Raw genomic sequence first — 27533 nt, forward strand, 5'->3', positions numbered from 1 at the left:
TTCACCGTACTAGTTTCGCTTCAAATTCTTTTCTCCTACATTCTTTACGACTTTGGAACACGATGCGTCTTCCGGATATTATTACGAGACTACCGACTAAACCGTCTTTCAAAAAAAAAACGTTCATGCTTATTTTTTTTACTTTATCCTAGCAGTAAGTACTTAATATTATTCTCAATTTTGTGTATAATATACTGTATGTCATATATATGTAAGTATATTTGTTATTTATATATATTTATTCGTTTATATAAGTAATTTTAGTATGTATGTATATCAATATATTACTATTACCGCATTCGAGTATTTTGACATTTCCCTATAGTTGACTGGAAGAGAATGCTTTTAACAATAAGTCCGCCATGTACACATATTTGTACTAATGCATAAATAAGTAAATAAATAAATATGGCATTGTACTGGCAGTGGTATGGAAGAATTCGGAGAACGCGATGACCGTACTTTAGAGTCAGCTCATCTATTTTATACCAGTTGCCAGTTTTTATCAAAAATATAAAATAGTAAGTAATTAGTTTTTCATTTTTTTTAATTCATCACGACAATTGTTTTCTTAAGTTTTGTTTGGACGTACCTGTATCGTATTATAAACCTTATTAAATATGGATTAAGTACATTATATATTATAAAATCATAACTTTTTTTTTAATAATATACCGACCGACAAATTATATTAAGATTACAAAAATATTCAATTACAATTGCTTTGTTGTTTTATCACTACAAAAACAAACAGTTGACATAACTTTGAAACAGCGCTGTTTGATGTGGTTAGACTTTTAAAAACTATTGATTTTATATTAAATAATTAATTAATTGTTATGAATTGTAGCCCAAAATTAATCGTTTATTGTAAGATGGCATAATTATTAAATTTTTAATGTTATTATGTTTATAATATATAAATAATATATAATATAATTATAAAAGTTATTTAAAATTTTACCGTAAATTGTACGCCAGTTCGAAGTTATATCGCCCATTCGATCACGACCTGTCAGAAATGTAATCTCTGAGCGGCTGGTCATTAATACATGTAAACTTGAATTGTACTTAACTATATTAATTATAATTATTATTTACTCACTTGTTCAAATCTATTGAAATTAAAGTTAAAACGTCGTTTATTCTTTATATTATATCACACTAAACACAAATTAATTAATTTTTTTTTTTACTATGTAATTTAACAAAACACATATTGGTTATTTTTATTTAAAAAAAAAGGGTATAAACCTTTTTTTTTAAGATAAAAATACTTATAAAAGTAAAGTGTTTATTTTTTAATGGCACCATAACTTTGACTGTCATGGCAGATGATGGATATATCAATTACAATTGTATATATTTGTATTCAAGATGTCCTGCCTACGTATTCCCTTACCTACATCAGTTCCAGTATTATTGTTTCTTGATAATTTAGAAGTATATAATTTGATTTCATCTTTTATTCTTATCAATAATATTAAGTTGTAAATTATCTTATTTTATGTACTTTTCATATATATATATTAATATATATATATATATATATATATATATATATATATATATATATATATATATATATATATATATATATATATATATATATATATATCCAATATTAATATATATATATATATATATATATATATATATAATAATGTAAGCTTCATAGATAGATGAAGATATCGATTGAAGCGCCGTTTGGGACGATACAATATTAATATATATATATATATATATATATATATATATATATATATATATATATATATATTTAAGATAGATAGATAGATACTCTTTATTGTTTCCTCCAAAAGAATACAATAGTAAACTTATTATAAATATAAATAATTACAAGAAATAATCACAATGAGAAAACAATGGGCGACCTTATCGCTAAGAGCGATCTCTTCCAGGCAACCTTTGGATGGAGAGGAGTAATTATAAACAATTTGGTAGGAGGCATGATAAAAAATTTTGTTAGTTCTAGATATGGGAGATGTAATACATATAATAATATAAAAATTATCCCTACTCATTACTATATATACATATATATATACATACATATACATATATACATACATATACATATACATATACATATACATACACACACACATACATACATATACACACATATACATACATGCATATAAACGTTGACAAAAAATATGCAAGAAATAAGTATGCTAACCAGACATATAAACATATTAAGGAGATGACAACTTGCTCAAATAAAAGTCCTTAACTTTTGTTTTAAAAGTAACCAGACATTTTATATTTCATTTAAGGTTAAATATATTGTAATTTCTATTTAGATATCTGTCCTTTTCCTTATATTATCCATCATTCAACTTTTCTGATCCTTATCCTAAATTCCTTCGTTCAAAACTCCTTCCCTAAAATGCTGTTTCCCAAACTTTGTTTTTGGCGGATGCACTTTGTGCCGTGCCATAAGAAAAGAAAGAAAAAAAAAAAGATGTCCTGGATCCGCCATCATGGATTTTTTAAATCTGTGGTAACATAGTATCATAGAAATTCGTCATTCCAACAACGATGTTCTAACTGTCGCAGGCCTGGTGTAGGTAATCGTAAATTGTCAAATGATTCCTTGCTGTGTGTCAAATTCAAAATAATTTTGAATTGTCTTCATCGGTTTCAGTTTTATTTCGAACAAATTTATTTTCACAGAATTTATTCTATTATACTATTATACTTATTCTACTGTTATGAAAATGAAACAATGTTTTACAAGTATTGAAAACTTACAATAAATATACAACCCGTTTGGTTATATATTAGTGTTATTGCTTTTATATTTTATAGAATTTCATAATATGGATGAACCTTTAGTACGATATGAAAAAATTGACTTTCTTGGAGAAGGCCAGGTATGTAGTAAAGACTTAATTTTGAAGCATTCAAATCGGTAGTAATTTTTCTGAAGGGGTAAACATACAAGTATTCTGACTCCTTTTTATCCCAAAATGTAAGAGATTTCTATGGAGAAAATTCCCAAGTAGCTGCAGTCTTTCGTGGGGTAATAAGTATTATAGGTAATACAACAATATTGTTATACTGATGACTAACAATAATACAGTGTACTGTGAGATTGTTACTGGAAAATATATTTTTCTAATGGATGAATATGGAATATTGCTTAGGCCTATGCTAATAGTATGCATTGAGGGGAAAGGGATTGTTAGTAATGGAGACTGAGAATCTCATTGCTAGCAATATACCCAACTAGGTCAACCTCCTCGCGGTTCTCCCTGGAAACTATTACGGTTAATTCCTGATGGGCTAACTAGCCTGTTTTCATTTTCATCTATCATCCTTCAATGGTGCTCCGCCAGTGTATACGGTTAGCGCAGGCGGGGTTACCATACCATTTTCACCCATCTTGTCAGATTTGCATTATGATTGTTCATGCTTCATTCTTAGCTTAAGTTATAAATAGTTTCTAAACTAGTATTCTCAACAAAAACATATGTAAATCAATGTGGTTACTTTAAAATATTTTAGAATTGGTGTATGCATGATCCATGTTGATATTTTGAAATTATTTTAAATTCATAATCAGAATTTAAGGCTTAGTTTTTATTGCGGATTTTTGGATTACATCAATCAGCATGAAAGTTTAAAATTTACTTTAAAAATTATAATAAATGAGCTACCTGCCCTGACTTCGCACTGATATACTATTTTTTTCATACAAATTTTGTTCCATTACAAATGGAACAATAAAGAATTAGCCAAATAGGTAGGTGATTTTAAATTATGGCACTTAATTATAGCTACATAATTATTGCTGAAAAGGCAATTGATGCTTATTAGAAGAAAAAGGATTGTTAGTAATTAGGGCTAATGGATCTACTGCTAGCATATACTCTGTCTGGTTCCCTATAAAAAGCAAAGTGGTTCATTCTTAGTCAATTCTTTCCAATGACAATTGGTTTATTGTAATGATGATGACCTGCTTTCATTTCTACTTTTCTTTACCCACTGGTACCCTGGCCAACATCTACCATTAGCACAGATCCCCATTTGTACTAATGGTATCTGCATTTACCATTCCTTTATCATCCATTAAAAAAAACAATAAATATTTATCATAATAATTTATATTTCAGTTTGCCACTGTGTACAAAGCGAGAGATGTAAAAACTGACAAAATAGTAGCTGTAAAGAAAATAAAAATAGGCTCACGGCTAGAAGCTGAGGATGGCATCAATAGGACTGCATTAAGGGAGATAAAATTGTTACAAGAACTACAACATATTAACCTAATTGGACTTTTAGGTATTTATTAATAACTGCTGAACATAGGTCTCTCATATTTCATCATAAAATACAATTCTGCCCTACTCACATGTGTTTCTCTGCAATATTTGAAATCATCCCTTAATCTCACAAAAGTAACACACACTCCAATTTATCTTTATAAAAATTCTCTAAAAAAGTTTGCTACTGATAAGACCACCAGTTGTACTTTGCTTTTTCATGTTTAATACTGTTTGAACTAATTTTGATGACTATGTACTACTACTATTTTTTTATAGTCGCTGAAAATTAAACAAATAATGTGCTTAATCTTAGATAAACATTTAAATATTTTTTTCAAAGTTCAATAATTGCTTTTGTGTATTACAGATGTATTTGGACAAAAATCAAATGTCTCTTTGGTATTTGATTTTATGGACACAGATTTAGAGATAATAGTTAAGGATAATAATATTGTACTTACACCTGCTAATGTTAAAGCATATATGATTATGACGTTAAAAGGTAAGTTTTTTATTATTAGTATTTTGTATAGACTTTCTACCTTAAGGTGGTAACTCCACTCATGTAACTCAGCTGATGATTTAAATGAAAATAACATAGGAGCGACAACAATAAGAGCTACTTGGAACCAATTTGTCAATCATACTTTTGAGAAGGAATACGCTCTTTTCTTGAAGGTTTCAATATCGTATCTGTATGGAAATTTCTGCTGCTGAGAATCGGTTTCATACTTTGGTTGTGCATGGAAGAAAATGCTTACAGAAATGCATGGTAGAGAACACTCCAGGGGGTCAGGATAAAAGTTTAGCTTGTGGAGGGTTGTACAGTGATCAAATTTAGCAGATGGTATTAATCCAAACAATTCCTTTGAATTTGTATGAACTTATTGCCATAGGACCTCCTTGTGAATATTTAGCCTGATATCCTTATCAAAACTGCAGCAACATGAATGATATATATTGACTAAAATAAAAAAGTAATCTTTCTCTTTCTCTGTCCCAAATAATATATGTATACTACGTAATGATTGGTTTAGCCAATAAAGTACCTCAGAACATAACAATTATGAATAATAATATTATTTGCAACAATGTTTAAAACCAGTACCTATTTCACTGTTCTTAATTAGATTTAATTTTTTTAGGTTTGGAATATTTACATCAGAACTGGATATTGCATAGAGATCTTAAGCCTAACAATTTGCTCATAAACAAAGAAGGAATCTTAAAAATTGGAGATTTTGGACTTGCCAAGGCATTTGGATCTCCTACCAGAATAAACACTCATCAAGTTGTAACAAGATGGTATAGGTAAGACAAATCCAAATAAAGAAGTACATGTAATTAAGTTGATAACCAAATATATAATCTAATATCTAAGTATACACATGTAGATGTTTAAATTGCGCTTTTTCTTAAAACTATAAAAGGCTATTTAAAATATGAAACTGAGTATTATGGTTTAGTAGCTACCAAGTTCACATCTAGATTGACACATTTACTTTTCTACTCTCTATTGATGGTGAATACTGTTATGAAAACTAATTCCATCAAAAAATTATAGACTCACTTTCAGTTATGATAAATACCATTTTTAAAAACGAAGTTAAGTACAATCATGATCATTTAATGTTATCTAATTTCATATTGGATTCTTTACTGTAAAGGAGACAAAACAGAATGGCTGAAAGTATTTAACCTTACACATACCTCTCTTTCTTTATACACTTTCACACTTCATATAGTTTTGAAGACTTAACTCCTTAGACAATACGAGTATAAGACTTGTATTCTTATTACCCGAATAACAAATAAATTATTTATCACAGGTCGCCGGAGTTATTATTTGGAGCTCGACAATACGGCACAGGAGTGGACATGTGGGCCATAGGTTGTATACTGGCCGAACTACTTCTGAGAGTGCCATTCTTGCCTGGAGAATCTGATTTAGACCAACTTACGCGTATTTTCCAAGTATTTGGAACACCTACAGAAGAAATTTGGCCAGTGAGTTAAAAGATAAATAGTATATAAAATTATTCAAGTAAACTTAATTTTATTCATACATTTTTGAATAGTAATTTTTTTATGAATCTACCGCTCACTTTGGAATGTAATTTCAGTTGAGAAGCACAGGCAAGAAACTTAGTTGGTTCTTTTTTCAAATAAATGTTGTGTTTACAAAAAATATGAATAGATACAATGATTATCACAAATTTCATATTGATTAGAACTACAGCCAATTACAGTATTCTTGAACAAACCAGTTCTTACTAGAAGCACCCATTCACGAGTGTCGGAATGCTTGTGCTTTTGATGTTTTTGTTGACTGATTTTAAAAATAAGATGCTCAATTCTATTATTAATATTAATCGACCTAAATAATGTACATTGCAGCATTTGCCAATAATTAATAATTTAACTGAAATTGATTTGCGGGGTCTGTGGTAAGAGAGATGGATATGTAGTGGAAAAACCCACACATAAATCATTATAAGTATAATAAAGCGAAAGAATTTATTTGTTGGAAAGCACTGACCTCTAGAACTACCAGTCCGATTTGAAAAACTTTTTACATTTAATAGTTCTCTTTTTATATTTCTTAAGGAAGATTATAAAATATTCAAAATCACGATACGGCCGTTGGTATAATATATCAGCTATCAGCCTAGCTAGTAATAATAATCCACCAACTATATCATCATTTAGGAGAATCCTAAATTATGTTGATGGGCTATATAATTTCGGTTTTATAGAATGCATGTATAGATCAAAGATTAAGGAGGATGTCAGTATACATTGATATATGAGTTAAATTTTTGCTATTGACTATGAAACCTTACCTTTTAAAAAATGTGCTTATATTTTTATTCATCAGGGTATGAAGTGTTTGACCGATTACGTGCAGTTCAAGCCATTCCCACCACAACAGCTGAGGCACATATTCAGTGCGGCATCGGACGATTTGTTGCAACTGCTTGAGAGCCTGCTAGCCATCTATCCGCCCAAGAGGTGCGATTGCACTCAAGCTCTGCAGATGCCTTATTTTAGGTAAAACTCTTTTTTATCCTTTTATTGAGCAATCCTACTAATGTTATAAATGTCACAGTAAACATTTTTGAATATTTGTTATTCAACCACAAGAACTACTAAATAGAATTGATTGAAAGCATATACATGGGTCATATTTTTTTACTTTGTAAATAAATCAACAAACTGAAATGTACAGTATGTATTGCCAAAGACAAATTACATACTGGTCTGCCTATCACAATTAAAGGTCTTTCCAAAATAGTAGTAAAATTTTCAACTTTGTTCTTAGAATATTAGTGATTTTTTTCTTTATTTTAACTACTATATATAACCAACATATTTTTATTTTGTAGTAATAAACCAGCGCCAACAGTTGGGCCGAAGCTTCCTATGCCATCCAGTATATCCAAGATAGAAATAGACAAACCGTCACTTAAGAGAAAACTTTTAGAAAATATGGATGGGGGTTCGCGAGCAAAAAGACTGCAGTTCTAAATATTCCTAGATTATGTTCAAACACTGCCACAATCTAGTAACAATGTAAAGTGCAATTTGTGAAGAAAATCAGATAAGTATCTATATGTAAATGATAATGAAGTTGTACTAGTATTTAAGTTATGATGATTGTTAATAATCTCTCTCTCCTAATCTAAGGAGATTATAATCCAATAAAGCAGGACTTTGAGGACAAAATTTTATAAATTTATGGAAGACTTAATTTTTGTATTTAAAAGAATATAAATTAAAAACAATAAGTTTTTTTATTGCTTTCACTAAAATAAATAGTAAACTAGCCAAGACCAACTATTGTTAACAAACTAAATACTGTATAATTGAGAGCTAGAACTTCTACACACCATATGGAAATAAAAAGGAAATTAAATAACAATCCAAAAGTATAATAACAATAGGAAATATATTATCTCAGGCTTTGCTTATTTTTCTATGCACCAGAATTTATAAAAACCTATTACCAAGTTGTTAATATCAATATTATTATTAGATAATATTAATAAAATTAAAATTATTACCAATAGCACAAGATTAGGAAGCGAAAACAATGTAAAAATAATTCTATAAGAGGTAGCATTTATTATTTTGACTAAATATTTGAATTAGATACATTACTCTCTTGATAAATTAAATAGCAAAGGCACAGTTATCATGAACACAACGACACTCATAAAAGTTGTATTTAATATTACACTATATTCGACCTTTTGTCACTTGGAAATAGAGACTCGTGTTACTAATCTGAAAATAATATTAATACAAATTATTACATAAAGCGTCGATCGATTGATTACATGCATAGTTTCAGGCCACTAGACAAGGGGTAAACGAATCCAATGTTAGAATCGTTATCGCTAGACAGTCCATAACATTTTATGTTATGGACTGTCTATGATTGATGACTGAAATTGCGATATCCGGTGTCTTGTTATTTCTCATGCGAGCAATAGCCAAAACGATTTTTTGTATGTAACTTAGAATGGCAAAAAGCTAATGGTCCACCTGATGGAAAGTGGTAACCGTCACCTATAGACATGAGCAATAACAGAGTATACTGTTTCGTTCATGCGTTGCTATTCCTGAGGACTCAGGTTTTATTTTTCTATACCCTGTAAATTCACTGCCATATCCCACTTTTCAAACTGAAACACAGCTATGCAAACACAACTGCTTCACGGAAGAAACATGAATTGGAAAGGGGTACCTCTTTAAGCGAACGACTTTTGTACAAAGTGTCCCTCTGGTAATTTTTTTTTATACTACTTAGAATGGCAAACAAGCTGACGGCCCACCTAATGGAAAGTGGTAACCGTCGCCTATAGACATGAACAGTACCATGGACATAACAGTTTCCCCATGATACTTCCCATGCGTTCCCATTCCTGAGGACTCAGGTGTTATTCCACTGTACCCAGTAAATTCATGCCATATCCCACCCTTCAAACTGAAATACAGTCATGCAAACACAACTGCTTCATGGTTGAAACACGAATGGGACAGGGGTACCCAAGCAAACGACTTTTGTACAAAGTCTCCTGTCGATACATTCATTTGCTATTGTATAAAACATATCTACTGAATTAATCAGATCAGATTTTTAAAATTGAATGAAGAAAGTAAAATTTTTATACAACCATTCTGAAAGAGTGCTTAGGCCAATATAAACATATATACATTAACTTTTTTTGTATATTAATGGTTATTATAATTTATTATTCTATACATACATATATCTACGCTCTGTCATGTATATAACCTATCAAACATTTACTTTAAATTATTATGATAAAAGTGGTATTGAATTTAGCGGCACGAGACTAAAAGTTAGAAATATTTCTGAAAGAGTAAAGATGATATTTACGAATTCATCTTCCATGTGTAGGCCATGCGAACAATATGCGTCTTAGTAGTGCGCTCCATGATGTCCAGTTCAGTGGCACATGCACCAACGGGTCGTTCGTAGATCACTGCGTCTCGACATTGCACGTGTAGTCCTGGCAAATAGGACAATTTCACAAATTAAAAATTTAGCAAGCATTTTCGCGTATAACGCGTAACAAGCTTTACATTACTGAATACTAAAACATGTGAGCGAAATGTAGATAATGTATTATTATTTATTCTTTATTGTACACAGAAAAAATTACAACATATATATATATATATATATATATATATATATATATATATATATATATATATATATATATATATATATATATATAAAATAAAGATGTACAACAAGCGAGCTTAACTCTGTAAGAGTTCTCTTCCAGCAAACCCTTTGAGTGGAAAGGAGCATTAATTATTAGCGGGCAGTATGCGTACAATAATAGACGGAAACATTATAGATGTTTCTATTAAAAAATATGAAATATGTTGACATATATAAGTAACTCATACATACTAATTTTCGAAACAATAATTTACAAACTACTACTGTGATATCAACGATTCATTTATTTACGTTGATCATAGGCGAATTAAAAGGGGTAGAGGAAAGGGACACGATAAACTCTGGATCAGGAGCGGAGCTTTGAACTATTAGAAAAACCATATCTAGAGTACATAATATACCTTTTTAAAAGGGCAGACCACTCCTATAATCTTAAATACGCCTTCAATAAATAAAGATGGTGTTGTATAACTGTATATGTATTGCAGTTGTGTTACTTACCATAATCCAAATGATCTACGAAGTGGTTTGGTTTGTGCTTGTCACATTTTTTGCTTTTCTTTATGACGGTCTGTACATAAAATTTAATCTGTCCCTTTTGTCATTACTTACATCTAATTTTTTTCGTTTTTTATATATTATTTTTCAAGCTGCTTTAACATTTACATTATCTGTCGGCAAACACAATATTTCAAATTAATACAAGTTCATATTACAATAATAATAATTTTAATGTTCAAAGTGCCAAATCATAGTTCAGTAAACAAGTTTAAAATTTAAAATATTGTGTTCATCACTGCAAGGGTGAAATCTATGACTTATATGAAATGGCTCTGGGAACATTATGGAGGAAAACTAAAATTTAAAATATAATAATATTGTATCATTTATATTGATCAGTTCTATAATATATTGTTTATTTAAATTATATGAAATAATAATTAAATTACCTTGGGAGGATTAGAAACAATAGAAAGGCGCCCATAGACTCCATATTTTCGCTCGTCTTCAGGTCTTAGGGTACCCATTTTTTTCATGATTAGATAAATCTGTAACAGATTTCCATGACTAAATTGTTTTAAATCGTTAGATGACCGATAATAATAGTGTGGTGGCGAAGGAGGTTGCTGTTTCTATAAAAATCCTCGTTTATTATTTTATCTTTACATTTACGGACAGCAAGTTTGATTAACACTGATACTTTTACGGTGATACTTTTATTACATGGTAGATTTATGGTTATAATAAAATAATCATCATCATATCAGCTATTAACAATCTACTGGTGAACATAGGTCTCCCCTAAAAGAGGAGTTTTACCAGTAGTTGCTACGTTTAGAAGGCGGGTTGGCAACCGCAGTTAAACTTTGGTGATGTATTAAGAGGACGCTGCTACGACGAAAATGATAAAGTAATATGGCCAACAAAATATGAAATAATATCGCTTTTTCAATTTCTTTGGAGGTACCAACGTATTCAAATACTCTCAACTAGAATATAGTAAGTAGATTAACTGATAAATTAAAAAATAAAATATGACCTGTTCCAACATGCCGTAGCTTCTTATAAGGAAGTCACGCTGCGCCAACAAGTTGACCCGTTCTCGTTCTTCCTTCTCCACTATGGGGTCTGGTTCAAACGAGCACAATACATATGCCGGTTTCGCCTCTTGCTCTGGTAGCTGTAAATATTTTTCTTTATAATTTGATATTGTTTAATTAACTAGTCTTCATATAAGTTAGGATACAATGTATTACGAGAAATCAGTAAAAATGTGTCAGTCGTCTGGAGGCACAACCCCAACCCCAAGTTCCGAGCTAATTTAGAAATGTAAGTTTCCTAAATGGGCTCGACCTAGATTCGATCCCGAAAGGTCATTTTCGCAAAGCAAAATACCTCACTGTACCATTGGGATTTCTACAAGCCACGCGGTATCATAATCAATGTAGTACCAAATTTATTTTCTTATATAAAACTATCTGAATTTCTGATAATTTAAATCCTCAGTTGCGTAACACAAAATATTTAAGAAATTTAAATTAAATTATAATTTGATTTGAATAATTCTTACACTGGGTAGCATGGACGAAGATTTAGTGGTAACTTTTTTATCCTTCTCTTCTTTGTCCCTGTCTTTTCGTTTCAGTTCCTTATCAGTACGCATCTTGGGTTTAGCGAATTTTTCTGTTGTCGTAGCAATCGCAGCAGTACCGCCCGTTGTCGTACTCGTATTCTCGCCAAGTTTCTTCTCGTCTTTCGCCTGCTTTGGCTGGGATGGTTTCTTCAAAGCTTCTGCTTTGGCTTTGGTTTGCTAAATACATTATTAGTATATATATATATTGAAATATACAAAATACAAGTTATATAACACTATAAAACTTTAATAGACAAAGTCGTTTTAAAAGGTTGTTTTTTAAATTTATTTTATTTATATTTATATTCTTATCATGTCAATTAAAAAAAAAAAAACATTATGTACTCTTATTTGCCACAAAATTAGTGTTGAACTTGCTATGGCGATATATTATATGAATCATAGTTAATATCCATCACAAAACAATGGGACCGATTCTAAAATTAATCTAATATTTAATTTAATAATATTGCGAAATTTCTGTTTTATGAACAATCATAAACTAAAATTATAATAAATTTGGCTAAAATGAGTTCTTATTGATCCTTACTTCACTATGATGTTAAATTAAATTTTAATTTTAGAAATAAGTTTAGAGAAATAGCACCTCAGATTCGATCCCATTGTACATAAACTTATAGTTGTTAAAGTAACTTTACTAACTTGAAACTCCTCTCGTTGTATGCGAGTACAATCACCGCGAGCTCGCGAAGATGCCGTGCCCGTGTACAGTGATCCTGAAGGTTGCTGGAATAGTGATGCATATTGCTCACCCACTGGATATACACGCCTGTACAAAATAAGAATAGGAATTATATTCTATTTTGCTCACATTATTTTATGTACAATCCATTTATTATTGCACAACATATTAAGGTTTAATAATAAATTCGAGAAATGATCCTTCCAGCCGGATTTGAACTGACCACCGGACTTGAATAGAGCAGGATCATTGTAGAAACGCGTAGATAGAATAATGAGTTTAGTTATCATATATGCAGTAGTTTTCGATAATACTATCGAATAACAAGATAGATAGGTTTAAATATAATTGGTGAAATTAAAGTAATTAAATGATAATAATATCATAGAGAAAATTAATCAACGTTCCTCACATTGATCGCTTCGTAAGTTTGCACTAGTTTTATTGATTAAATTAACGATTTCATTTTGTCGAAGATTGACGCGCGGGTAACTGAACGACGACGAGCAAGTGTATTCCGCGGTGGACCATCGACCGAATGACTGATATTCCGAGTAGTGTAATCGGTAGAAGTAAATAGAGTCTATAATTTAATGCATCGGTATTCAATCGTAAAATATTGGCGACCAAGCCTAATAAAGTGTGTGTTTAGACTTTCGATTAATAATTCAGTTAACCTGAAGTTGCCAAGATGAGTTTCCTCCCATTGTATTTGTGTTTGCCATGGACTTTTTTCAGGCTCCTTTTCTTCTGTTGGAGTGAATTCTGAAAACCTAATAAAACAAAATTAACCTAAATACATGAAAAAATATATAGCCACTAATCATAAAAAATTTAACACCTTTTTAATATGACTACCAAGAATGTGATTTATAGGCATTTTACCTAACATTCTAAGCTTCAAATGAATTTGCCTAAAAAGAACGAAATGAGACTGCTATAGATTAAAATAACTAGTGACTGCATGGCATTTATAAAAAAAAAAAAAATTTTTTTATAAATGTCATACAGTCACATGGTCTTTAAGTTAGGATACTGTTTGTTAAGGGGAAAGAAACGAATGTCAGGGGACACAGTCTAGAGAACACAGAAAATTAACTTTTCCAATTAACATCTGAAATCATATTCCTTAAAGCAATGTACCTATCCAGGCCATGGTGGTATTTAAATTAATAACGCACTTGTTAGTTTGTAGCAACCTATCTCGTATCCTCTTGCGGTCCTCTTCTAGTACTCTCTTCTTGTCGCACTGCCAAATGTTTAGCATAGTAAAGGTGTCCGTTAATAAGGCTTCTTTCACTTCGCGGTCTAGTTGCGTGTCGGTGTGAAAACTCGGTGAGTGGTTTACCTAAACAAATATAACACGAAATATGAGGATAATTAATTCATTATTATAATCTTTTCATTGTTACGGTTCGGTTACTCACACTAGGTAGATGTATCCTGTATATGGTTTTTTTTTTTTATTTCATAAAAATTTTTGTTTCGTTGTATAAAATATAAATAAAAATTAATACCTTGAAAATTTTATATTCGATATGAATGTTTTGCTTTATAATTATTTTACTATTTATTTAAAATACACACTAAATGACAAATCAACAACAAAATTAAATGCAAATTTCTGTATATTAATTGGCCTCTAATGCATAATAGAAACTATATATAAGTTTTGTTATTATGAAAGTAATTAAAGATTTTTACACAACCAAATTTAAAAACTAATTTTATGATATTTTATATGCGTATAAGTAGATGAGAAAGGGCCTTAATCTAATGTATAATACTAAATTAATGTAAGTTTGCCTCCTACCCCTAAATTTATTTTAACGAAGTCTTCTCACATTGCATTATTTATTTATTTATTTATTATATTTCTCACCACAAACAATTAAGGACTTAACATCTATAACTTGCAAAACATTTTAACAATATTATTTGTGGGAGCTGGTGCCTGTACTAGGTATTAAACCTGTATTACAAGTCACCAGGACCCTTACCTCGAACAGTACAAATTATACAAATAAAAACTTTCACAAAAAAAAAAAAAAAAGGTGATGGTGAGTACATAAAAAATTCAGATACAGCGCGTATACAAAATAAATAGCTTTCGATATGTATAACATTAAAACAAAAACAAATTATATGCTAGGGTAAATAAGAATGCATTAAAATATAAGTAAAAAAGTGTGACACGAGTTTATGTTATAGAGTGTATGTTATGTATGTGTATTTGTATCTGAACGTGTGACTATATATGAGTTTGTTCGGTGTGTGAGTCAATGTATGTATATGTGTATGTGCGCATGTGTGATTGTGTGCGTGTGCGTGTATGTAAGTGGTTTTATATTCATATATCTTAGATTATCTGTTTTAAAAGATCTTCTGTTTTATCGTAATTTTGTTTTTGGAGCCAATTTTTAACTGAAGTTTTGCACTTGTAATAAGTTAGAGCATATATAGAAATTACATTATGCAATTTATTATACAGAAAGGGGGCAAGATAAGAGAAAAATCTTTGGCAGAAGGATTTCTTACAAACAGTACTTTTAATTACAAGATGATTACGCTTTATCATAAAAGGATCGAAATTAGTCAGTTTGTGTTGCTTCAAAACTACTGATAGAATAAATAATTGTCTAACAGTAAGAACATTTGAGATTTTATACAATTCTTTTGTGGGATATAATAGTGTTTTGTGCGCGTTCAATTTTTATGAAGTGCGATTTGGTAGCACCACCCCAAATAGAGATGCCATAGTTCAAAATGGATTGACATAATGTAAAATAAACCAACCGGATTATGTGTGTATCAGCAGAAAGACGCAATTGTTTAAATATATAGATAAGTTTACGTAATCTAGTAGATAAGATTTCAATATAAGGTTTAAAAGATAGATTTTGATCTAAGGTTATACCAAGATATCTAATTGAACTCGTGCTATCCAAGCAAAATACCCTGGGAACCAAAGAAGACCCGTCATACCCCTCGTTGAAAACAATTTTATATTTATTTGGTGGTGGTTGAGTAGAATTACGTATTGTAAAAGTCATGAATTTAGTTTTATTAAGGTTAAGAGTTAACAAATTATCATTAAGCCACCCACAAACACAGTTAAATCCTTTCTGAGCTTTCTCAAAGGCAGCGGACCAGTTATTAGATCTAAACACTAATACAGTATCATCTGCATAAGATAAAATTCTACCATATTCGAGTTCTAGGTCACACAAATTATTAATGTAAATCAAAAATAAACTTGGACCCACTATGCTCCCCTGAGGAACTCCATAAGTGACAGGTTGGTAGGAACTAGTAAGAGTGCCAATTTTTACACATTGAGAACGACCTATAAGGTAGGATCTAAATAAGGATAGTTGCGCATCCCGTATACCAATATTTTTGAGTTTATCAACTAATAAAGGTATCGAAACGGTATCAAATGCTTTAGCCAAATCAAGGTATATTGCTAAACATTTTTTATTATCGTCAAGACCTGCAACCACATAATCAACCAATTCATGAATGGCATCACTGGAAGAAACATTTTTTCTGAAACCAAATTGGTTCGGAGATAAGATATTCTTAGACACAAGATAACTTGTTAATCTATAATTTATAATACGTTCTAAAATTTTGGACATGGAACTAAGTATCGAAATTGGTCTATAATTATTTACACAACTACGATCTCCCGTTTTATGTATTGGATGAACAATAGCTTTTTTGAAAACGTCGGGAAATATACCGGATTTTAAGCTGAGGTTGCAAATATGAGTAAGCGGTGAAATGATAATATCTTTATATTTTTTTAGTAGTCCTACAGAAATACCATCCCATCCAGTTGCACAGTTATTACGAAGAGAGTCAATGAGTCGAGCCACCTCAAGCTCATCAGTTTCAACCAGTACAAAGGAATCTAGGGTAGCCGATTCATGTCTATTTCTATTTGCTTTACTTGAAGTGCAAGATGTTTCTGCTAATTTCTTTCCAGTGTTAGCAAAGAATTGGTTAATATTATCTATGCTCTCTTGAGGATTGTTTTGAGAGCAAAGTAGGTCAGTTGCTATAGAATTGGTTTTATTGATATTGACGATATTTTTCATGACATTCCATACTTGCTTGACGTTGTTTCCAGCCTTCCGAAGCTCTTGTTTTTCATATAATATTTTAGCCTTTTTTATATTTATATAATATATACAAATATATTAAACGACGTCATGAAAGATAACTCACCTCTAATATATAGGGTTGCAACTTATGATCAAGCAGTATATCGAAACCGAGTATTTCGAAGCATGCGTGAACCTAAAATAACATTGCAAATTAGTATAAATTAAAAATATTTTCTGTATTATGAAGACTGCAAGATTTTGATTGATGCGTAAGCAGTATCACCTTATCGTGATGATATTGGTATCGCCCTAAGCAGTCGAAGCAATTCGGACTGCGAATTAAGAGCATTGGCGTTGTTATAGAAGCAAGCAAATTTTTGTATAAAGTGAAAAATAATATATAATAAATGATTATAATCATTTATCATTATGATTAAGGAAATAAAATTTATTTAAAGTAGGTACTATATAGGTAATAAACATCAGTCATTAGTTCCTAATACTATAATTATGACGGAAAGAGATTATTAGTAATGGGGTCTAATTGACCCATTGCTAGCAATACACCAGTATTGCCATTATCAGGTCGACTTCCACGCGGTTCCCCTGGAAACCGTCGTGGTTAATTCTAGTGAAATTCATCACGATGGGCTATCTGACCAGCCTTTTCATTCTAACTGGTCATCCCTCACTGGTGCCCCACCAACGTATTCCGATTGTGCAGGCGGGGTTACCATTTCATTATCACTCATTAAAAAAAAAATTATAATTATAAGAAAAAAACAGTTTAGAATAAACATGTATGTAATTTACAGAGGTAAAATAATTTTTAATTTACTAAATGATACCTGTGACTTCACCTGCGAAATTGACATGTTGTCACTATGTGTCTTATGTAAAAGAATTATATTTCCAACGCAGAGAAACAGTAATTAACAGAAAAAAAATATAGAAAAAATATATTAGATAATAATTGAAGCTCAAAAAGTATAAAATTGCATAAATAAATAAGTAAAACCCTAAATATTTAGATACAAATTTAAATAGTATTAATATCAAAACAGACTATATCGAGTACTATTTAATTAATAATTAAAAATGAAATGGATCCAACAATTATCAACATTTTTAATAATAAAATACACATGTGTCTATAATAGCTACTATGTTTAAACTACACAATACGTTTCGTAAATATAACAATGTAAGCAAACCGATAATAGGAAACTTTTTTAATGTATTTAGGTGGCGACTATGTATCAATACTTTCAAAGAGTCAGTGATGAACTGGTAAGGTTAAAAGTTAAGGAACAAAAAAACTATTATTTGAAATTTCAAGGAAGTAAAAGGGCCACATATTAAAAAAATATCGATGTTTCATATTGTATTTTAAATTTGTTTTGTTAGAATACAAAGCAAAATTGCAATAAAAGATGTTTAAATTCAAATACTGTTTGGATTCACATTTTTAAAATAATAGTGTAAATTGACTGGGCTCCGGCTTGACATAATCCTGAAACGTTCTTTATTTATCATAGCAAGAATCTAATTATTTCTAAAGGTAACAAATATTTTACTAAAACTTAATTTAGTGGACTCTCAATTCATTATCAGCAATATATATATACAGAAATATTATAAAATCTACATTTTAAAATACAAAGCCAGCTCACAAAACTACTTCATTATACCATAATTGTATAGTAAGTAATCAACTATGAAGCAGAAGATATGTTTTAATTGTTAGAGGTAAAAAGAACCATATCGTGCGAGGGGAAACACGCATGGTAACTATGTTTCAGTATCGGCCATGCGGATATGATAGTCTTCACAATCACTTGGTCGATCCCGTGCCACAGCCGGTCGAGGTCAACCCCTTGCGACAGCAGGATCTTGTTCAGCGTCGATATCTTTCTGACCCACATAAATCGATATATTTAACTAATTATTTAATAGTTTATCAAACTTGGATATATATTGTTAACCATGTGGTAAACAAACTTTCGACCCGTCTTTACCGTAAGTTACCGCTACGGAAACACAATGTTGAATATGTATTTTTAATTATGTTTGTACTTATGTAGATATCTGCATTTATGTATGAATATTGTAATTCTTCCCAATCAGATGTTTGATCCCTTCATATTAAACAAAGACTAATTAGCACTTCAAATGAAAAATAAGGTATTTTAAAATTAAAAAAATTAACTGGATTTAATTAGCAGCTATAACTGAATGGCCCTTACCGTTTGCTGCCAGCTTCAGAATCGTATACGTACGTACGACTATGCTTGTTTAGTGCGTAGTTAGTTAAATGCATGAACACGTTGGTTGTGTTATTTACATTGGGATCCGCATATCTGCTTGTAGCAAATCTGAATACAACAGATATAAAATTCGTTAAATATGCTCTTGACTTTAACACTGGTAATAGTGACAGATTACTTAAGAGTACATCCCAATAATGGGGTTTAATGGACCCGTTGCTAGTAATATACTGTCACGTCAAATTCAACACTGTTCCTCCTATAAACTATCATGGTTCTTTCCTGGTGAATTCATCAGGACTTACTTCGTCCTCACCTATCATCTCTCATTGGTAACATACCAACCTACATCGATAGCGTAGGTGGTGTTATCATTCCAATTTTATTAAAAAAAAAGCTACGTATTTCCCGGATACAAATGGTGAACATTTTGTCCACAACATAATAATATGCCCCTTTTTCGCCGTAAACAACATTATTCATGCCCTCCATGATGTTTGTCTATACAAACGTGTATTTATAAATGGAAAACAATCCATTCCTTTTCCAAATAATATATTTATTAAACGTTAATATACCTAGATAGTTTAAATGGTGGACTTAACACCATATGGCGTTATCTACCATAAGCTAATAAATAGAAAAACAAAAACAATATTAAAATATAACAATAATTTTAAAATAACATACATATCATACTCATATTATCTACATTATACATACACATATATAATAAAGTGGGATGAAAAACTACTCGAATGCAAAAAGATAATACCAGCATCATACAAAGCAAGACTTATAAAACATATTAAGATTCTAGGGATTAATCAGAACATAGTTTATTTTTAGATGCCAATTTATTTGGGGTACATTTAATGCCAAAGGCGTTCCAGTGCTTGACCGTATGGTCCCGGCATAGAATAGGCTACCCTTTACTTTCCCGTTGGTATCATAAGAACCGACAAAGGGAGGGCAAGTGAAGGGCAGCAGCGTCCCTTTTAAAACATCTCTAAAGCCTGACTGCAGTTGCCAATCCACCAACCAAGCGTGGCAACTACTGGCAAAACCCCCCAAGGGGGAGGCTCATGTTTAGCAGTAGACAATTAAAGGCTGATATAATGATGATAACGATTTCAGTGCTTGATAGCCGAATGACGAAAGAATTAGATAAAAAGCCAGAGTAGTGGACATGATAGGAACATGGAGCAGAAGTTTTTTATGAAATCGAAGAAAGCAGTTACCGAGGTTTCCGTGAAATATAATTTAGACTTAAGGTATTCAGGCAAGTTTGGATCAAATAGAATAGAGAGTACAGTGCAGACGAACATTTCTACATTGTCTAAAGAGCACATATAGTTACAATTTAAGATTGGTGTAGTGTCATAATAAAAAAAAATGTTACCTTACAAGGCCTTCATTATAAACAAATATCCTAAGAGGATCACATGATGTTATTAGAGTGTAGACTCTGATATCGAACTTGTATCCATCAACTAAGTATGGTTTGGACAGGTAGACCTGGAAGAAATAGATTAGCAATTAAGACTTAAATAACAAGCAGGTATGGATTTCTATGTTACAAATTCTGTAAAATATAAATCTGTACATATTGCATTACTTCAATGTTAGTAGATTTTGACGTAGTTGACTTAATGCCAAAAAGGAAATAATAATAAGTGCAAATAGTATTTTTTGGGCCTTGCGTTGTATTCTACAAAATAAAAATGCTTCTTTATAGTGCAGTGGCGTAACTAATGGACTGTAGACCTCGCGCTGGGGGAAGGGACCCCCGAGTTTTTGGTCCTTCATTACTTATTATTATTTGGGCGGTAGGGGATGTTAGTTTACAGCTTTGCCACTGTTATAGTGATAACTGTAATTATCGGATATTGATAACATAATAGTTCGTACATTCGTCGATTACAGGCTGAGAATAAAATATTTATATGAATTTATAGATATAAAGTTATACGAATATTTTTATCAAATTTTATTATAAATTAGAATTTTGTAAAATCGATCTCGATCTTGACAATAACTAAGGTCATTTAAGTTAAAGATTCTTATGTTCATCTTTATAGGCGATGGTTACTTATCGCTTACTATCGATCAGGTGCACCATTTTCCATTTCAAGTTGTATCAAAATGGGTTCAGATTTGGAGAATATATCGAGATATCCAAAAACGATAGTTTGTTTTTTAAATTTATTGAATAGTTAATAGTTTGTTTCTAAGTCCTTAGCCTAGCAAAAACTTAAGACCATTTCCTCTGCAACTCTATTAAATGAAATTACCTGGCAAATAAGCTTATCGGTAGGTTTAATTTCTTTGAGTGATTTGGTTAGATAAATACCACGACCCTGACTCCCACATTCCGGCTTGATTATAAAGGTCTTGTTCTTGCGAGATTTACTATAGTTTAGTGCTTCACCAAAACTAAAATTTACATTAAAATATCTGAGTACAAGATTATACTTTATTAGGTGTTAATATTTTTACAATTATAATAAAACATATTAGGAAAATTACTGAGTTGTGTTTATAATATATGCACTTTGACGTATAACTTAAAAATTCAATATGTTTCAAAGTATAAGACATGATATGAGTGGGGGATATTGGTTGATATATAAAATAAAGGAAATAGTAACACTGTTAAAAGCGGAGGGTATAAAATAATACTTGTCAAATGTTCTAATACTGTGATACTTACGTAGGCAGAAAAGTTTTCGGAAAAAAATTTTATTTTTAGGGTAATTTTTTCAATTTTATTTCGTGCTTCAACAAATCCTTCCTGTTAGACATAAGTAAAACTTGTGCCAAGGATTCCACTGTATAACAATGCAATATTGAAAGTTTGTTGATGTTTTCATTGTCACGCGATGCAGAAACTAACATGTTTGTTAATTAAACTTTGAGCGTTTTGCATGTAATAAGTAATAGAGGAACGTTAAGTTTCGTGACCTCAAGTAGAAAATTTGGTTTTTGGCGTTAATTACATGAAGAAGTTTTAAACCTTATTCTACTAATTTTATACTAGATATGGTAGTTTATAAAGATGTTTGAATATTACTCAATTACATTGAATGCGATTTTTTTCATAAAACTCACGGACAACAAGAGTGATATTTTGTGCAGATTTCTAGCATGGGCGGAAAATGGTTGATGGTGAAAACCTCTTCATCGCTCTCTCTCGAAACACTCATATCGCCAATAAAAATTCTGGACGAACTCGTGCCACACGAGCTTTGACTTTCCTTATTGACTCATCGGCAATTTGTTAGACATATTGATATCTGTGACCTGGAAATTAAATACATATTATATTTATAGATGGTACAATATAAAATCAAATACATATTTGTCCAATGCTCCCTCTCTGTTATCTGTTTTATAGCCATTTTTGCAATGTCTATTACCTTGATTCATTTTATTGATGGGTGAATATCCCCATAAACTGTTCTGAGATCGTCAAAAATTTCACGGCAACAATGACAAATGAGAGAGAATGAATGCGACGCGTTGCTCATCATGCAAATCTATACTAACGATTCCTTTTCGTTGATGCAGCATTAGGCATATAGACATGGTTATTGAGGTCAGACCAGAACTGAAGCATTGTTAGGATAAATAAAACATAAGCACTAGGGTATCTGTAAAAGCTCAATTCTATCATACCTCTTTCTTTTCTTTTTCTTACGCGTGGCTTCGATTGAAATAATCGGAGCAGTACGTGAAGTAGGCTGGGAAGTGTCATCTTCATCGTAAGTTTTCGGAAAAAAATTATATTCTTTAGGGTATATTTTTTGCATTCTATTTAGATTTCGTGCCAACAAATCCTTCCTGTTAGGTTTAAAGTAAAACTTTATTAGTAGGATTACTTATAACAATGCAATATTAACAGACTTTGTAGATGTTTTACATTGTCACGCGATGCAGAAACTAACATGTTTGTTAATTAAACTTTGAGCGTTTTGCATGTAATAAGTAATAGAGGAACGTTAAGTTTCGTGACCTCAAGCTAGAAAATATACCGTGTTAGTTGGCGTTAATTATGCCGATTATGAAATGTAATTCTAGTTTTAAACCTTATTCTACTAATTTTATACTAGATATGGTAGTTTATAAAGATGTTTGAATATTACTCAATTACATTGAATGCGATTTGTAATTTCATATCCTTAAGCCTTGGGATTCTAGTTAGAAGCACTCAGCCAGTGATCAGTTTTTATTAATATTTTACCTGCAGATTTCTAGCATGCCCGGAAAATGGTTGATGCGTTGAAACCTCTTCATCTCTTTGGCTCTCTCTACTGAAACACTCATATCGGTCCAATAAAAATTCCACGCATCCTCCTCGGATAGTCCTCGCTGAAAATGCCAAAGGCTGTTTTGCTACTTTCCTTATTGACTCATGTTTTTATATATTGTTAAATTTATATTGATATCTGTTTTGCATTACCTTGGAAATTAAATACATATTATATTTATAGATGGTACAATATAAAATCAAATACATATTTAGTTTACCAATGCTCAGTTCTAATAAGTTATCTGTTACAAGTTATATACTGCATTTTTGCAATGTCTATTACCTTGATGTGGCATTTTATTGATGGGTGAATATGTAATGGTAAACCCGCCTGCACTATCAGTCAACGCTTGCAGGGCAACAATGACAAATGATAGATGAGAATGAATGCAGATCAGTTGACCCATCATGCAAATCTATACTAACAATTCCTTTTCCTCCTGATGCAGCATTAGGCATATAGAAATGGTTATTGAGGCCTAGTGTTTGTACTGTGATATGTATAGGATAAATAAAAAATAAGCACTAGGTTTAGATATCTGTAAAATACCTGATAAAAACAAATTGATGACAGAAAGATATCAATTCTATCAGATTTACTAAATGGAACCGACTGGTGACTAAATATTTTTCATTTTTCTTTTTCTTACGCAAATTTTTGGCTTCGAAATATTGTTCACCAATATAAAATAATGGAGCAGTAAGTTCTGATCCACGTAGGTTTTAGCGAGAATTAGGCAAAAGAGATGGGAACTTTCATGTCATCTTCATCGTACAGTTTTGAATCATAATTACGCATCAACATCGATGCTATGTTTTCTGCTTGTTCCTTTTCCTGTCTAGCCTGTTGCTCATCGGTTTTTTCGTCTACAAGTATACCTACAAAAGTTCACTTAATCAAATAAACTATCATAAATATAAATATACTTCCTTACAGAGAAATACCCATAAAGAAGTTGTAAATATATACATATATAGTTAGCGTGGAGGTCAAGCTGATAGTTTACGCCTGATTTGAGAAGTGATGTTTCGGCAATTTCTCACAGCAACAAAGACGAAAGATACTATTTTTTTTTATTATCCAGAGTAGTAAAATTTATTTGTTTTGCTGGACACTTTGTTTGCATGGATTTTAGAAGTAAAAAAAATATTAATATGGACCACTTCCAGATCCAGATGGCATATCAAGATAAAACATTCATTATATTAGCAAGATAATATTAACCATTGCTTTGTGCGTTCTCATTTTTTCTTTTACTTGAAATTGAAAAAATATATTTTGGACTATGAAGTGACTGCTGATTCTCGCCATGCAAGAAAGTGTCTTGTAACTCCACCTAAATATTAAATAAATTTACAAGAATATATGTTTTAAATTACAGAATTTAATAATAGGTATAAAATTGCATCAAATCTATAATCTTTAACATGCATTACTAAATCATCAGATGCATAATGCATCAGAAAACTTATTAACTTTAGGTATCATTTGCATCAGAGAGATGTATATGATATGAGACAACTGTACAAAAAAAAAGTTACTCTAAGGCTTTCACACTGACTGTACTGTCACAAACTGTGGTAGTACTTCATAACAAGGTAACTATAGTTCTAACACTGAATGACTTACACATTTCTACTAATAAAATTACATGACCAAATATTACCAACTGGTTGTTTCAATATTATGAGATCATTATATGATTATTAATTTATTTATTACTAGCTTTAACCTGCAACTTCATCTAAGTGACCAAAATATATTTACTGACTAGGAGAAAAGGTAGCCTATAACAGTCGCCATCTACCAAAATTCATCATAATCGACTCAGCAGTTTAGACATGAAAGTGTAACAAAAAAGCTCACTTTCACATTTATAATATTAGTTATTAAGTTTTATTTAATTTTTGGATAATTAATTTTTTATAGTAATTCATATTAACAGCACTCAAGTACCTTCTGCTGGATATAAGCCTCTTCATAGCCTGCTGTCATCACATAGACCAGGTGATTACTTATTACTGGTAGAGACATATTTTTAAATTTCACTTTACATTATTTTACTGATGTAAAGTTAATCACAATCAACTAGATTTTGTTGATTTCCTAAATAATATTTTCTTATTTTTTTTTTTCATGCATGATCATTATACCATACCATAATGTTTGGAGTATAGAGGGAAAACTGTATATTTTTTATAAATGACAATAAAATAGTAACATTGTCTGCACCCTTGGTTTTTTGCATGACATAGCACCATAGAGGGATGACTAGTGAGAATGAAAGCAGGTTAGATGGCCCATTATGACAATATCATCAAGAATTAACTAGGATGGTTTCCAGGGGCAACCGTGTGAAAGTCGACCTGATAGGGCCTAATGCTAATAATCGGGTCTCTAGTCCCCAATACTAACAATCCCTTCTCTTCCAACTTTGCATATAAGATAGTATCAAAACCGGAAGGGAGGGATTGTTAATAATGCGGACTATCAATCCCATTGCTAGCAATAATAACCTGTCAGATCAACCTCTACATGAGCCTTCCTGGAAGAAACTATTGTGTTGAACTTCAGGTGTATTCATTACGATAAGTAAACTGACCTCCCTTTTCATTCTCACATATCATCCTTCATTGCCAGCATATACTGTTAGCAGAGGCGGAACCACCACTCCATTATCCATTAAAAAAACAAGTATCAAAAACAGAGAAATCACAATTATACCTCCATTTGCAGATTCGAAGTCAAAGTTTTAACCAAAAGCTAAAGGTATGTGCTAGACATTTCCGCTAGTCACTGTATAAAAGTCAAAACGGTGGTCTAAAACACAATAAAATAGTGCTGGAAAAGATTTTTTTTTATAAAATACCAACATATTTTCATTTTTACATAAATACATATAAAGTAAATAAAACTTACCAAACTTTATTATTTGTAATTTCATTAAAATTTTGTGAAAGACATTATTGAAAAACTGTTTTTTGTTTTTATTTTATGTCAATCGTCAAGTCAAAATAAACTGACATTATTATACGTACATCCACTTCCGGAAAAACTTCTTTGAGAAAACCGGAAATGATTTAATAAAAGTTTTATTTTCCGATGATAAGAAGACGTTTAGAAATTATTTAGTTATTAATATAACTAACTGAATTAAATGACAATTCATCCAATTATTTTTATAATATATTAATGATATAGTAGGTACCTAATGCATACCACAATATGTACCTAAATACATTACATAAAAAATCACGTGTTTGAAAATAAAATATTATTTTGCTGAACGCATTGTCTGTGCTGTCATGTTACAGATAGAGTAAATTGCCCCCCCCCCCCCTCGCTCCTCACCTTATTCAGGACCGTAAACGGTTCAGTTATATAGCTTTAAGACAGAAAAAGAGATATTCTGTTATCTTTTTTACAAGAGGCAATAGATCTAAGAATAAGAAATCACATAGAAGGAACGATAAAATTGCCGACTGTATAACCCTAAATTCAGATATAATCTGCTTGCGTACTTTATACATAAAGTGTGTCAAATATATACTCTAGTAATGTAAAGCTTGTCATTAACAAATAATTGACATATAATCTGACCAGCGAGTTGTATTCCTCCAGAACTGCAGGAAATTTTAAAAAATATGTGATGGTAATACTAAAAAGACTGCGATATACTTTTTTGATACTTGTAAAACATTCTCAAAGAAATATATTTATTTCTTATAGTTATCTATATCTTTATCCCGTTAACTAAAAACTACATGAAATAAAAAAGGCAATAAAAACATGTAATTATTTAAAAATAATATATTTAAGCAGATTAATAATCAAAATCAGAGTCAAGAAATTCAATGCATAAATCGTCATAATCACTATCATTACTTTGAGTAACACACAGACCTTTGTTGACAGCACCCTCTTTTTTATTCTTTTTAAAGTTCTTACAGATACTTCTGGAAAATAAGAATGTCATTGTCCTTGTAA

At 30.9% G+C, this 27533-nt stretch overlaps 2 protein-coding genes across 2 annotated transcripts; one reads left to right on the top strand and one right to left on the bottom strand.

Moving 5' to 3' along the window:
* Positions 1 to 2567: 2567 nt before the first annotated feature.
* Positions 2568 to 8078, top strand: LOC113510692 (cyclin-dependent kinase 7). Its single transcript, XM_026894194.3, has 7 exons — positions 2568 to 2900; positions 4143 to 4311; positions 4663 to 4797; positions 5441 to 5606; positions 6125 to 6302; positions 7174 to 7346; positions 7682 to 8078. Exons 1-7 carry the CDS (start codon positions 2847 to 2849, stop codon positions 7821 to 7823), a joined length of 1017 nt encoding a protein of 338 aa, XP_026749995.2. The 5' UTR covers positions 2568 to 2846; the 3' UTR covers positions 7824 to 8078.
* A 1620-nt stretch (positions 8079 to 9698) lies between these two features.
* LOC113510672 (tubulin polyglutamylase TTLL13-like) lies at positions 9699 to 26583 on the bottom strand. Its single transcript, XM_052896389.1, has 19 exons — positions 26466 to 26583; positions 25503 to 25567; positions 24771 to 24882; positions 24300 to 24424; positions 23477 to 23604; positions 22978 to 23076; positions 21528 to 21669; positions 20636 to 20751; positions 19213 to 19341; positions 18727 to 18880; positions 17088 to 17159; positions 14036 to 14202; positions 13532 to 13627; positions 12815 to 12941; positions 12089 to 12328; positions 11558 to 11698; positions 10968 to 11066; positions 10519 to 10588; positions 9699 to 9835 (listed from the first exon to the last, which is right to left on the bottom strand). The coding sequence occupies exons 1-19, from the start codon at positions 26488 to 26490 to the stop codon at positions 9699 to 9701; spliced, it is 2244 nt and encodes a 747-aa protein (XP_052752349.1). The 5' UTR covers positions 26491 to 26583.
* Positions 26584 to 27533: the final 950 nt, after the last annotated feature.

The sequence above is a fragment of the Galleria mellonella genome, unplaced genomic scaffold (genome assembly GCF_026898425.1).
Source record: "Galleria mellonella isolate WM207_F2 unplaced genomic scaffold, CSIRO_AGI_GalMel_v1 utg32, whole genome shotgun sequence".
Lineage (NCBI taxonomy): Eukaryota > Metazoa > Arthropoda > Insecta > Lepidoptera > Pyralidae > Galleria > Galleria mellonella.